General features: G+C 40.7%; 1 protein-coding gene across 4 annotated transcripts in view; it reads right to left on the bottom strand.

Moving 5' to 3' along the window:
- Positions 1-7,350, bottom strand: part of mcamb (melanoma cell adhesion molecule b) — a 35,105-nt gene extending 27,755 nt beyond the window's left edge. For all 4 annotated transcript variants that reach the window (XM_077566652.1, XM_077566653.1, XM_077566654.1 and 1 more), the window contains exon 1: positions 7,214-7,350. In XM_077566652.1, coding sequence (XP_077422778.1) covers positions 7,214-7,277 — 64 coding nt within the window. In that variant the 5' untranslated portion in view covers positions 7,278-7,350. The remainder of the gene's footprint in view (positions 1-7,213) is intronic.
- Between the last annotated feature and the right edge of the window lie 7,271 nt (positions 7,351-14,621).

Here is a 14,621-nt window from a genome sequence, read left to right as displayed (position 1 = left end):
GAACAAAAAGCACATTGATATATTTCTAAGAGGATAACCTGATCTGGAGCTTCAACAGAAAATGTTAAGACAAAAAAAAAAATAAATCCATGTTGGCAAATCCTATTTCTATTAGTATTTTCTTATTTTTATTTCATTGTATGGATGGATGGATCTGCATACAAAGTGCACTATAAAGTGGGTTGTAATTCATATTCAACCACTAGGGGCGCTCTAGTACAGGACGTGTCATATAAATGTGACAAGGTAACAGAAGAAGTGTGAGCAGCAAGCTAGCTTGTTACATGCAACACTACATTACAGTGTACAGTTACAGTACTGTTTCATTACAAAGTTTTACAATAAAAACTGAGTCTGAGTGGTTACCCCACGAAGTTAATCAGTTCAATGGACAAAACAGTCATTGTTGTTATTAGAAAAGACAACAGTGAAGGTCTTCTGACTCTTTCAAGGAGGTGAGTCACAGTCATCAGATCTACTGTTTCTATTTTAGTTCAACAATGTAGCAAAGTGTCTTCAGGGAAAGTTGTCCTATCTCTTTTTCCCCATTTTAACATCCTGCGCCACTAATAAACTCATAGTTCATCTATTTTGGTTCCTCATGTTGATGGTGACCAGATTTTCAAAGTGAAAAACCGGGATGCTACAATTGAGCTGAAAATCAAATATACATTCAATTCTCGACAAATTTCAAAATTTGACAATTTAGAATGGTTAGCTGTTGTCGGAATCCTTATCAGTCGTTACAGTAAGTAAACTTTGTGATGACGACGATGATGATGATTCTGGAGGAAACTCAACCTTAGTGCCAATCTCATTAATAAACAACCAAACGACTTTTTGAATGCAAACACGTCAGAAGAAATTTCATCCTGTTTGTGTTTTTAACAGTTTTTTTTACCAGACAGGCTGTGAAATGTCATTTACGGTCAAAGTCAAAATAAATAGCAAGAGGAGAATGTCTATTTACTGACTTAACATTCAACTTGGTGCACCTTTGTCAATTCATTCTAGGCTTATGTTAACATTTAGAAACAAAACTTGCATTTATCTGCCGTGACTTCGCTTGCAGGAAGTAGATAAAAAGTTAGATAAGATTGTATTGTTTTGTGCTAACGTAAATGACGGACACTAACCGAGCTTGTCTGTTTTAACAATGTCTGACAAACATTAGCACCCTGAACAGGAACAATTGTGCAGATGCTAGCACTAACACACTGAGTCACTTTGGCATCAATGAGTCCCAGAATTGTCCATGAGAATTAAAAAGTACCTGAACTCATGAACACGCTTCATTTCTGTTAACAGTTTGGCCCTTGTAGAGGTCTGCGCTATACTGAGTGACATTCATATCTGCTCATTGCAATATAATACTGCCCAATGCTTTTTGCATGGCAGCATACATCAACTTTAATGACAATCTTGTATAATGTTGTTAACAGAAAGTATGACTAGGGTGAGTTCATAATCAAATAAGGCTAAATAAAAGTGAATGAGTGTGTGTTGTCAGCATTGTGCAGTCGCCAGGTGTGTGCAGCTGTTGCTCTCAGTGTGGAGATTTAAGTGGTACCAGCCAGGCCCGACAGAGGCCCGGCAACCTTTAATCCACTTTATACAGCTGGAATTACGTTGTCGTCACAAAAAGAGCAATAGATACCAATCAGGTTGTGTTTTTTTTATGTGTGTGTTGCAGGCCTGTTTTATGATTTTCAATCCAATGCAATGTTATTTTGAAGCATTTTCTGTGCACCATGAATGGTTACAACGTTGTTGTTTTTTTACTGGATATATTGTATCATAAATGGCAATGTTGCATTTGGGAAAGGATTAGAAATGCTCCATTAGGTCAAGAAAATGTTTCCGTTTTATGATTCGATTGCTGGTTTCAGCTGGAGTACGTCCGGAAATAGGGGAAAATTGTGGTACCAGTAATTGTTTTCTGAAGTAAAAGCAGATAAATTTCTCATTTTTGATTAAACATACACAAAAGATAATCAGTTTGCTTTCCTGGAGTGCAGAAATCAGAGAATATTTACTTTTGTGAAGCTAAAATCTGATAAAATAGTAAAATAATGCCTCTAAACAATTAAGCTATTATCAATATATTTTTTCAATGAATTTGATTACCAATTGTTGATTAATTTGACATCTAAAATCTAAAAAAAAATAATAATAATTTATTAAAAGAAAAACATCTTCATTGGTGAGGGATGGTATGACAATAGATGTACATTTAGTGGGGAAGTCATTCATACAAGCTTTACAAATAATAGTAGCTTAGAAAAATATAGATTTTGAAACCATTTTTGCAAATTTCAGGCTAAACACACAGTACTTTCCTACATTTAAGATTTTTGCAACCCTCCCATAATCCTCCCCAGCCGAGCCATCCTGCACTATAACGTTATAAGAAGTACTGTATTGAATTTTTTTTCTAGACAAAACACACTTGCAACTTCCTTCCTCCCGCTGTAAAACAAGTGTTTACATAAATATGTCATTCAACGGGACATGAATTGTTTCCAAGCCTGAAATGCTGCGTGCATACACAATAATAGAGCGACGCGGGCGAGTGATGACTACAGCACAAAGTCCTGGAAGCAGCTGTGTCCACCTATCAGCCTCCAGCGCGGCTCAGTATTGACCCCGGTAATGGTGATAATGGACAGGATTCACATCAATAGAAAGATCAGACTGTAAAAGGAAACCTTTGGCTTGCAGGTGAACCACTACTACACAGAGGGGAGCAAATACTGTATAGGGGGATCCTTGGTATTTGTCTTGTATTTACTCGATTACCTTTTTCTTGAGCAGAGACATAGACAATCAGTCTTTTTTTTTTTTTTTTTTACAGTCATGCCAGACCAGAAAAAAGCCCCTCCCCCCCCAAAAAAAAAAACTTCCCACAAAGTTGGAAGCATACGCTTGGGCCAAAATGTCACAGTAAGATAAACGACTAAAAGTAAGGGCAATGTCCCACAACATTTGTCCATGTCGAACATATCTGAATACTCAGTGAGTTCAACTTTTATCACAAGTCTTTGTGTATCGTGTTTCACTATTCCGAGAATGTCTGCCCTTTAAAGGTGAGACTGATGTGGACCGAGCCCTACATGAGTTACAGATTTGGACTGAGGAAACTTTTGCATGAGATCACATCAACGCGGCTCAAAGCTTGCGCTGAATAAAGACACGTACTGTTTAGCGCACAGTTCCACTAGACAAGAATCTGCTCCAGGGATGCTTGAAAGTGTACAGTAATAGGCCCAATTACTCAATCACACGTGGTGTGACTGAAAAGACTCCGACTTTATCCTGCGATTAAAATGCCTCCAAGTAATAAGTTATATTATATTTAGCACAGAATGAAGCCACACTTCAAATTTGGGAGTCAGGAAAGTAGAAAGCACATCTTGCTACGATAGAACGGAATCAAAAACTATGCATACACCAAGAAAGGTATTTTTTAAAACAAGATGTTCAAATACATGCCAAAGCCACAGGATAAGCCCCAACTGTGTGATTGTGGAACCCAGAATAAAGGGCTTTATGAAAAAGCAAACAAGGGTAAAGTGCTTTGTGGAGCAGCAAATATCAGGCCAGCAAGGTGACACAGTCTTCAAAAATAAGCTAGTTGTAGTTGACAATGGCTTTGCTAGTTTCGTCTATTCTGGTCCCTGCTAGTCTGGATATTTTCATACGAGTGAAACAATGGGACCGTTTGTGAGGAAAGTGCACTAATGCATGGACAACAGCTGTGCGCTAATAAGAATTTTCTTCATATCAATTGCATCTATATTCATCTTTTTAACTCTTTGACTGACAGACGTTTTCAGAAAAGGGATGCCGTGGGTGCCAGCCGATTTAAGCATCTTGACTGATCTTTCAAGGTCCACAGAAAAGTATGTGTTGGGACTATGGAAACACACATACTAACAAATGAAAGATTGGACTCTCATCTTTCATCAGAAAAAAAAAGTTTGTTTCTACCTTATTCCGTTTTTCAGTAATCAACAATAGAAAATGGTTAGTTTCACCTCTGTTTTGAAACAAACGTCTTTTAACGTCTTTGGCACTCCTCTGTAGGATTTTACTAAACGTTATTTAACGTTTTTGGCATTCAAAGAGTTAAAGTGTGAATGCCCATCGAAATGTCTTGACATGAAACCGATCCGTGATGCAAAAAAGTTGGGGACACGTTTGTCTCATTTTCAGCCATGTGTCCGCTGTCCCGGCGGACTTTGCCAGCACCAGTGTTTGGTCTCTGCCATGTGAATGTCACACAGGTGTCATAGCGATTCATATGATGAACCAATCAAAGGAATTTAACTTTCTGTTAACTTTCAATTGTCATTCTTATCCGCTGAGCTGATCGCAAGCAGGTGTGTTTTTCAACATACCGGAACTACAACTACAGTATTTCCTGCTTCCCTGTCTAAGAATCATGGGAAATGTAGTCCTGCTAGCCAAACGTTGCGGTCACTGGTCAGGCCCAATGCAAGCTGAGCTTTTCTGCCGGCATCTTTCCAATGTTACAATACGGGAATGGTAAACGGCGAGGTAAACCGGCTTCCAATCGCTGCCGGGACTGAGCAAAAAAAAAAGGTTGGATGTCTTGTTTTGTTTAGCGCTATTAAACTGTCAACCAAGATAACATTTAGCATTAGCTAAAGTAAAACCGCAACCACTAGTGGGCAACAGATAAAAGGTAAAATTTGTTATAAATTGTTCCTGTTGAGAATTTATTTAGTATTTAATCTTCAGCTAAACTTAACTGTGCCGATTTTTTATTTAGAAAATCTGGTCACCCTAGGACTGTTATACTGTGCTAAAGAAATGCTAGTGACATCATTGATTAGCCTTTTCCCAACAAGGGTTACAAGTGAAAGCGCCACACTTGACTACGCAAAATGTTCTGGAAGAATCTGGATTTATGGGCTCTCTACTGTGCTGATCGTCATCCAGATCTGTCGAGCCTCCATTTTGCATGCTACGGCAGAACAAAGCCGTTTTATTGTCGTCGTGAGGAGCAGACAGCGGCGCCCTTTACATGAGCCATGTCCAATGCGGCTGCTCTTTGGCCCCGCTTGATTGGCCCGTGTCACAGGAAGTGAACATGTCCTGGGTCACTGCTGCACTTCGGCACCCAGGCTGTCTTTCCTATGATGTCATGGTGGCGACAAAAGATGGCGGCTTGACGTGCCAAAGGCCTGAGTGGACTCCCAGCAACAGTTCAATGTTTCCCCACACAAACCAACAACTGAGTGGCAATGGCTACCATTCTCATTAATACAGTCCCCAAAAAACTCACTATTAGACCTCAATAATGTTTTAGGCCGAATCTTAAAAAGTATCCCCTCCACCACCACCCCCTCTTTCTTGTGATTTAAATTAGACTTGATTTAGACAGCGCTTTTCCACATTAAAAGGAACCCCGACATGACCGTCATGAAGTTTGCTCTATATTATTTATTTGGTTGTTACTAACATAACTGAGAGATTCATTTCCAGTTTAATACATTTTGTAGAAACTATTTGGACGTGGCCACCATTGTTATTTACGTCGCAACGTAATGTGAAACGCTTATAAAGAAAGCAAGGTAAGCCTCCGTAGCGTTCCTAAAGGGACGATCAAAACTCTTGAATGCGTCTGGTGAATGACGAGAGCACGGCGGGAGGGTGTTTCTTCCAATTGCGTGTTGTTTCTTTAGGAACGCTACAAAGCTTTACTTGCTTTCTTCGTCGGCGTTTCACATTGCTCGGCAGAGAGCGACTGCCATTCTACGTCACTACACACTGAATGCGTTGCGACGTAAATAGCAATGGCGGTGTACGTCCAAATAAAGTTTCTCCAAAATGTATTAAATTGGAAATGATTTTTGAAAAATTAATCTCGTAGTTATGTGAGTAACAACCAAATAAATAATATAGAGCAAACTTGTCATGACATTCAGGGTTCCTTTTAAAAGACCCTCAAAGCGCTTTGCCCACTTATTCACCTACTGATGACGCAGCATCAGGAGTAACTGGAAGCTCATTATCTTGCTCAAGGATACTTCCACGTGGTCACAGTGGCATGGGATCGAACCCACAACCTCTATGTTGGGACGATCATTCTACCACTGAGCCACGCCGCCCCAAATTACTTACTGCATACATGATATCATTACTCGCCCTTAGTTCCTTGGCATGACATGAATCAATGGATTAATATTGCACTGGCGCGAGTAAAGCGGGCGAAATCCAGGAAGGGCCTGCAGTACAAGTATGTGTGTGTGGGGGGGATTGTAAGAGGCAGTGAACAATGGTCAGGCTGACCCTAAACGGAAGATGAACAAACACAATGTGCATGGAGGAGGTAGGGAAAGGTGGTCAAAGACAAAGAGGCATTAGAAGGGCGGGCGGGAAGTCCGACCCTGAAAGAGAGGAAAGGTTCGAGATGGGCGGGGGCCGCATGAGCATCCCCGGCATGTGACACACACAAACTAAGTAAATCAACAGCATAAACGAAGCTGCACAGTAGTTGTTAACACCGGATTTCAATCCTCTAAAAATAAGTATACAACCTTTTGCAGCTAGTGTGCACAGGAAACCTTCTTTACTTTCCTCATGTAAATAATACACATTTTAAAACACGCATCACAACGTACGCTGAGAACTTCTTCCAATGATATGTGACCGGAACGTACAACTCAGGTCAGACAGGAGCTGACAGAAAGCAGAGAACTTCAGTGAAGGGCTAAAAATACATACGGCCAGCTTATGTGACCAACTTTATACAGTGACTTTTGCATCCTTTTACAGTTCAGCTGCTCAATCAAAATGTGTCAGTGATATTTTGCATTCAAACAAAGCAGCAATAATTAGTTAACATGCCCACTTAGAGGTTAAAACAACTTCACTTTACATCTTTGATATTGTGCACTATAAAATCTGTTTACACATGCATAAACACAACAGCACTCACTCTTCATTCTTTTTTTTCTTTTTTTCTTTTTTTTTTACAGAAAGTTCATGTAAGCAAGAGGATGAGTCAGTCACATGTAGTTTACAGAACCTGCACCTTCTCTGCAAGTTTCTCAGCAGGCAGACAGCTGATCCCCAACCTTTTTTTTTTTTTTTATGTCCATAAAGCCCTAATATATCCACACTGGCTCCTTTTAACTGTGACTTTTTGAATGACAGTTCTGCAATAGGCAGCGGACGCACTCACCCGTAAAGCCGTGAAGGAGGAGCACAAGTCCGGCGAGCAGAGAGGCAGAGAGCCGTGCATCCATTCTTGTTGATCGGTACTGTGGAGGTCCGTCTGACGTGTGTGTGAAAGTGTGTGTGAGAGAGATAGGAGGAGGAGGAGGGTATAGCGTGGAGTGGTCCTTAAGACGCTGCACACGTTGAGGGAGGGAGAGAGGGAGGGTGGATACACCCTTTGCAGTTGGGTGAGACTGGTGGTCGCGCGTGGTTAAACATTTTTGTCTAGGTTTTTTTTTTTTTTTTTGGTAATGTCCTGAGACGACTACTGACCACAGTAGTTGTCATCCTTTAAATAGACCAACTGACTGATTATGAGTTTGAAGACACCTGTGCTGCCATTTAAAGGACACACCTGAGTAAAATATGTCCCTCTGGTTCAATTATTTTTAATCTTTTATGGAGGTACAATCGTTTTTTTTCCAGGTCTGTTTCATCATTTTTTTTCCCCCTAATTCTGTTGAATGGCAATTCAAATGTAATGTTAATTTTCAATATAGATATTTTTTTTATCTAGAGTTACTTTCAAGTTTCAATAGATTTCAGTTACCGTTGTGGGTTTTTCTTTCATGAACAGAGGATTTTGTTCAAGCTGCTTATTTAAGTCAGAGTCTTGAGAAGCTGGAGCTTAACTCTGGTGAGAAAAACAGACCACGCCCTCTACTGGTCGCCGCTCAATCACAGGACAAGTAGCGAGACAGACAACCTTTTACACTTGCGTTATCATCACTGAGTGGGAACTGAGTCAAAACTGGTAGAAATAAAATGTTTTGAAAAATAACAAAAACACTTGCACGTGCACTTTTTCGTTTTTGATGGCTGTTCCAGTGGAACACATAGTGTGCGTGTTTTTTTGCACACGTCTCCAGCTCACCTGACAATTTGGTGGTAAAGTACAATAGATTTAAGACTGGGTGAAAGCAGGTCTAAGTTGTGGCGCAGGTTGTGTAAAACAATTTTGGTGGATTCGATTGAGATGCAGCAGGCAGGCAGAATCGGAGCTCTGCCAAGTGTCCACATGTGCTGTGGATGTCATCATACATCATACGGCATGCACATTGATCCACCCCCCAACAGCAAAACAGTTTGTTTTAAAACATTTGTTTAGGTTATAGTGAATCTTTTTTTTCTCTTATACAATTGTTGCCATGTTGGTGTAAGTATAAAGAAACATTGATGTTAAATGTATGATTTTTTTTTTTTTTTGCTCAACTGTTGCCAAAAAAGCTTTTTTATGATGATCAAAGAGTAAATTTGGGCATTTGTCTCCCACTCTACAGTATCAAGGACTGTACATCAACACAGGGTGACTCCCTCCCCATGCAGGCTACCGATCTTAATATGGACACAAGACAGGGAATGAATTGGACAGGCCTGCACTACAAACTATGTTCAAACACCTGCCAGAAGACATCATATTATTTACAGTACAGTATGTGATGTTGACCTCGCTCGCTCTTTGCCGCCCCTCTCTCACTCCCTCGCTCGCTCCCTGCTGGTCTCCTGGCAGGTAAACAGTCTGCGAGCGAACATGGCTTTGGCTTTCACTGATGGAATATTCGCGCAGTTTGCCAAACTGTAATCGAGTGCATAAGCACATGACTCAGTTTTAGATTACGAAACACATTCTCAGACAGCGGCATGGATCATAATTGCCTAATTTGTCCAATACTTTGATTTGTTGACTCTGTACTTGCAGCATGTCCATAGTGACGGTTAACGCGTCGTCCAAAAAACGTTGGCTGAAAATGACTTTTCTGTGTGGAGTTTACGTGTTCTTTCCAGTTAGTCCAGCTAGCGTACTCCTACAGTCCCAAAATGTGTATGTTAGCTTCATTGAAGATTAAATCATCCATTGGTGTAAACATTAGTGTGAATGATTGTCTATAGAATTCACAAAAATGGCAACTGGTAATAACTATCCAATCAGTGTTGCTACGTAACCCAGCAACCAGTAACTCCTCTACAACTAAAAAAATGATTGCAAAACTTACTAACCCGACCTGTATGTTGTATATACAGACTGGCAGAAAGTGAATGCGGTGAAGTTCCTCAGCCCAACATAGGTAGTAGCACATTAATATCTTCTAAACTTTGATACACTTGGACCACGTTAGTAACAGCTGAGCTTGATGATAAGGGGGCGGGGCGTGAAAAAAAAGTTACAGTCACGAGCGGCAACATCAGTAGACCCAAGACGACCAGCCATTGCATGCAACCATCCAAGTCCGTCGTAAAACCTCCCAATCTGTTGTTTCTCCGTGACTTTGTTTGATACCGTGTGAAATTTCCCAGTGGGTGGACTTCGGAGGCAGATGAAAGAGTGGTGAGATGTGTGGTGCGCGTTGATCTCTGACCTTCAGTGCTGGAAAACTGCGTCTGACACATGTGGCTGCCAAGTGGACTGGCATGAGTCCATATGGAGTAGCCAGGCATATCAAAGTTACTGTAACTCTGAAGGGGTTCCACGCTGCTGCTTCCAAAGGATGGAGGAGAGGCGGGTGTTTTGGTTTGGAACCTTTCAGCGCCATTAACGCTACCTGCTCGGGAGGAAGTTACTGGATACACCGGATTTGATTATAGAAAGTAAAGGGAGACTTTGTCAGAGGGGTTGTGTTACGAGAGTATTTGTTTTCATACTTACAAATTGGATTTGTTTTCCTGTCATTTGCATTGCTCTATTCCTGTACTGGATTTGTTGGCAACCCAACAAAGAGTTCATGAGAAAGCTTCAGAGAGATTTTGTCGGTGCCAGCAACACGGCACTGTGGATGCGCATGCCCTCTGCGTGGGGACAAATGTTCAAATTGGTTGGATCATACCCATCACCAAAATAGACTCTAGACTAATCTGGTGTGTGCGGCATGTGTAATGTGGCGGCCCTGCAACAGGACACATAAGCTATGCTTTGTCTCGAGATTTTCTAGTTTTTCAACGGCAAAATGGACGATTCTCTGACGGTTCTTTCAACTGACATTGTGCCATTAAACCAGCCCAGTGGTCATGATTGACATTAGCGTCATTAGCATAATCAGTCATATTTAAACATTGTCAAAAAACAACCAATTCAACAAACGAGTTTCCAACCTTTGCAGATTACCATGGCATGGATGACTGAGGAGCCACATAGATACCAAGAAAAAACATTTTTATAGCAACAACCAGTTTGAGCTGGGAAATCATTTTTTTATATAAATAGAATCATTCCACTTAGATACGTATCGAATCGTCTTTAGTAGGATAGATATATGTTAGAAGGAAATGGAGCGACATTATTCTTTTTTTTTCTTTTTTTTTCAGGAGAGCTCAGTATTGTTCATTCGATTTGACATCATCATTGCTCTCCTTTTTTTAAAAAAACAAATAAATTAAAAAAATGTAATAAATGTTGTTTTTTTTTTTTTTTTTTTTAAACAGCCATACTACCCTGAGAACGGCCGATCTCGTCGGATCTCGGAAGCTAAGCGACATTATTCAAATGTATGTAAAATAACAACAAGAACGTCATTACATCATATATACGTCAAGGTTCGTTCAAGTTCGCTTAACGTTTACCAGACGATCGCCTGGAATTTTAATAAAGCTCATGAAAACTCTCAACCTTGAACAAGCCCCGACGGAAGCGCGCATTCGCTACCTTTGCCAAAACTCGCAAACGTTGGCCCCTCAGTGGAATACGGGCTTTAGTTCCTGGTCTATTATGATACAGTATTAGGCCAACGCTTTGTAATGTCATGTACGAAACACACTTTGGGTGGGATGCGGTTGTGATTGAGCCCTACAAACTCTGCCTAGCAACAAGTGACAAACCAAATGTGACCAGGAAAAATATATTTGATAAATTAAGAATATTTATTTGGATTATTATTATTATTATTATTATTATTATTATTATTATTATCATCCTTTTTTTTCCTTTATTTTATGAACTCGCTTTATTTTTTATTTACTGCAAACATAACAAAACAATTAAATTAAAGTGATGTAGCCAAAACCTAAATTCTTTGCATTAAATTTAGCAGTTATTGTGGTTGCTGTTTGGTATGTTGGGCTCTACTACCTAATTCTGATTGACTTTATTCTTGGATCCAGTTGCTGTCAGTGTCACAAATAATTGTTGCATGCATACCTTGTGGTCATCTGACAACTTTGTATTTGTCGCTATCTTGACAAAAGCATAATTTTTGATGCACACTGGATGTCAGATTGTAACTGGATATTATTTTGTGACAACTTTAACAGCAACAGAGAACTGAAGTATGTCGAACGTTGCTTTCAGTCTTCTGTACGTGTGATTCATGTTTCCCTTCATTAAACTGTCGGAGAGGAACAGCTCATGGAGATACGGACAATGTCCCTTTTGTGTTTTGATGGAAATATGAAGGCCATTACTAATAAGACATCCTCGCTGTCTGATTCACCTGTGATGTCATGTTAATTGTGCTTTGTACGGAAACCAACACAACATCCCATCTGCGCACTAAAGAAGGAAACAGTTGTCATTTTTGGACCCTCATGCAGACAATAAAAAAAGCTATATGTTGTCATGTGGTGACGTTTCAGTTATTTTCTTCAAATGCGGGTCAGTAAAGTATATTTGCAAACCTACAAACAACAATGTGAAGAAGGTTATAAACACTGGCGCTGATGCATTGATTTTCTCTGGAATGAAGCGCAGCACTTGTTTGAAGTGCATAGTACTGTAAATTGTTAAAACAATGGCATTGTTCAGCCAAGGTCAGTAAATCACGAGAGCTAGCCTCCAACGGAGCTCGGGTGTGGCACATGTGATGAGACAATGATGCGCGCGTGAATAAAAACAGCCTACTTGGGGAAAAATATTTTGAGGATGAGACACAAAACGAGAGTCCCCTTTCTACTAGTTTAATATGATACATCCTGGAAAGGGAATGTGGGAATTTGCGAAGCAGTGCATTTGTGTCAGGGGGGACTGACTGGGAAAAACAGAAGCAGGAAAAGGCCGGCCCCCTCCTCTACACTCTTCCCAGGCTAAGACAGAACAAGAGAAGCTCTGCCTCAGCATACTGAATCTCTTATCAAACCTTTAAAAAAAAGAAGGAAAAAAAAGTTTATGCTTGAATACAGTTTGTAGTTGCATTTAAACCAGCAGTTGTGTTGAGGCAGAACCTGAACTCTCACAAAGCCTGAAGTCTTCAAACACAAAGTATTTCTTCACTGCATTAGAGAATAAATGACTATGTATTGTATATGTATATACAGGACTTTTCTTTTGTCTTAGCTGACTTCCTCCAGCACCGCCAAAGTGTGTCCTGTTAAATATCATCCTTGTGATATTTTCCCCAATAGGATGAAAGGAAGAATGATAGGAAGTGAAAAACAAAGGAAGCAAGGAATAACAATTGAAGTTAAGCAAAGAAAGAAAACACAAAAACTATATCAGTACATTCTCGTTTATGTACCGGTAGTTGGAATAAAAAGTTTTGGGCCTTTTCTAGGAGAGTTGTTGGAGACATTTGTTGTTAAATGTCTCCTTTTGTGCCACGTGAGAAAGAAAGAACGGAAGAAAGACAGAGGAAGTATAAGAGGGAAAAGAAGAATGAAAGGAAGGAAGGAAGGTAACAGAAAGAATGGAGGGATAGAAGGAAGGAAGAAAGGTAACAGAAAGAATGGAGGGATGGAAGGAAGGAAGGTAACAGAAAGAATGGAGGTATAGAAGAAAGGAAGGAAGGTAACAGAAAGAATGGAGGGATAGAAGGAAGGCAGGAAGGAAGGAAGGAAGGTAACAGAAAGAATGGAGGGATAGAAGGAAGGAAGAAAGGTAACAGAAAGAATGGAGGGATGGAAGGAAGGAAGGTAACAGAAAGAATGGAGGTATAGAAGAAAGGAAGGAAGGTAACAGAAAGAATGGAGGGATAGAAGGAAGGCAGGAAGGAAGGAAGGAAGGTAACAGAAAGAATGGAGGGATATAAGGAAGGAAGGAAACAGAAAGAATGGAGGGATAGAAGGAAGGAAGGTAACACAAAGAATGGAGGGATAGAAGGAAGGAAGAAAGGTAACAGAAAGAATGGAGGGATAGAAGGAAGGCAGGAAGGAAGGAAGGAAGGTAACAGAAAGAATGGAGGGATAGAAGGAAGGCAGGAAGGAAGGAAGGAAGGTAACAGAAAGAATGGAGGGATATAAGGAAGGAAGGAAACAGAAAGAATGGAGGGATGGAAGGAAGGAAGGTAACAGAAAGAATGGAGGGATAGAAGAAAGGAAGGTAACATAAAGGAGGGATGGAAGGAAGGAAGGAAGGAAGGAAGGTAACAGAAAGAATGGAGGGATATAAGGAAGGAAGGAAACAGAAAAAATGGAGGGATGGAAGGAAGGAAAGTAATGGAAAGAATGGAGGGATAGACGGAAGGAAGGAAGGAAGGAGGGCGAGAGGGTGGGAAGGAAGGACTGGAAGAATGAAAGAAGGAATCAGAAAGAAAGGAGGAAGGAATAAAGGAAGGTAACAGAAAAAATATAGGGTGGGATGGAAAGAAAGAAGGAAGGAAGCAAAGTATGGAGGGAAAGACAAAAGGAAGGAAGCAGAAAGAATGGAGGGAGGGAAAGTGGGAGGGTAAAAGGAAGGAAGGAAGGAAACAGAAAGAAGAGGGAAAGAAGGAAGAGAGAAAGAACCAAAAAGACTGGAGGGAGAGCGGGAGTTTGGAGGCTAGCAAGGAAGGAAGGTAACAAAGAATGGTTCATCAAGTTGAATTTAATGTCCTATACGTTTTTCCATGAAATGCTTGTGACAATTAATTTGACGATATTATTTCTCAGAATCAATAAAGTATTCATCCCACCATCCATCTATCCATGAATGACCCAAGTGGCACTCTCCCTTTTTGACCCCGTAATTGGAGTAAAATTAGCCCAAATTGTCTCTTTTTTTCTTAACCCAACAATTTGTAAGGCGTAATTATCTTGATTGCTGGATTTGACCATGGACTGCCGTCACTGGCCTTCCTATAAACTTGTGTGCGTGTTTGCCTCTCCCGTGTGATTGATGAGCTCGCACGACTGCTGTTTACCTCACCCGGTGTCTGTGTTGCGCCCAAGGCCCGAGCAGCGGCTGAAGGAAGGAAAGAGCGGAAAAGAAGTCACTCTTTCCGAGGCATTGAGGCCAGTCCTGAGAGGCAGTTGGTTTCTGGGAGTTGTCCGCCCATCATGAGAGACGCCTATTGTCCCCGCTCCTGCCGCTGCCCCAGTATGGCGGGGGGCTTCCAGTCATTGCTGTGTGGTGAGGGGGCTCGCAAGGGGAGAGTGGGAGAGGAATTAGAATTTCTGCAAAATGTTGTCACGACAACCAGGAATGTGACAAAGAGATACTTTGATAACCGCACAGGACAAGATGTGAACATTGC

This window comes from Vanacampus margaritifer, chromosome 5 (assembly GCF_051991255.1).
Source record: "Vanacampus margaritifer isolate UIUO_Vmar chromosome 5, RoL_Vmar_1.0, whole genome shotgun sequence".
NCBI lineage: Eukaryota > Metazoa > Chordata > Actinopteri > Syngnathiformes > Syngnathidae > Vanacampus > Vanacampus margaritifer.
Note: the sequence above shows the minus strand (reverse complement) of the source record. Positions and strands in the feature narration are given on the sequence as shown.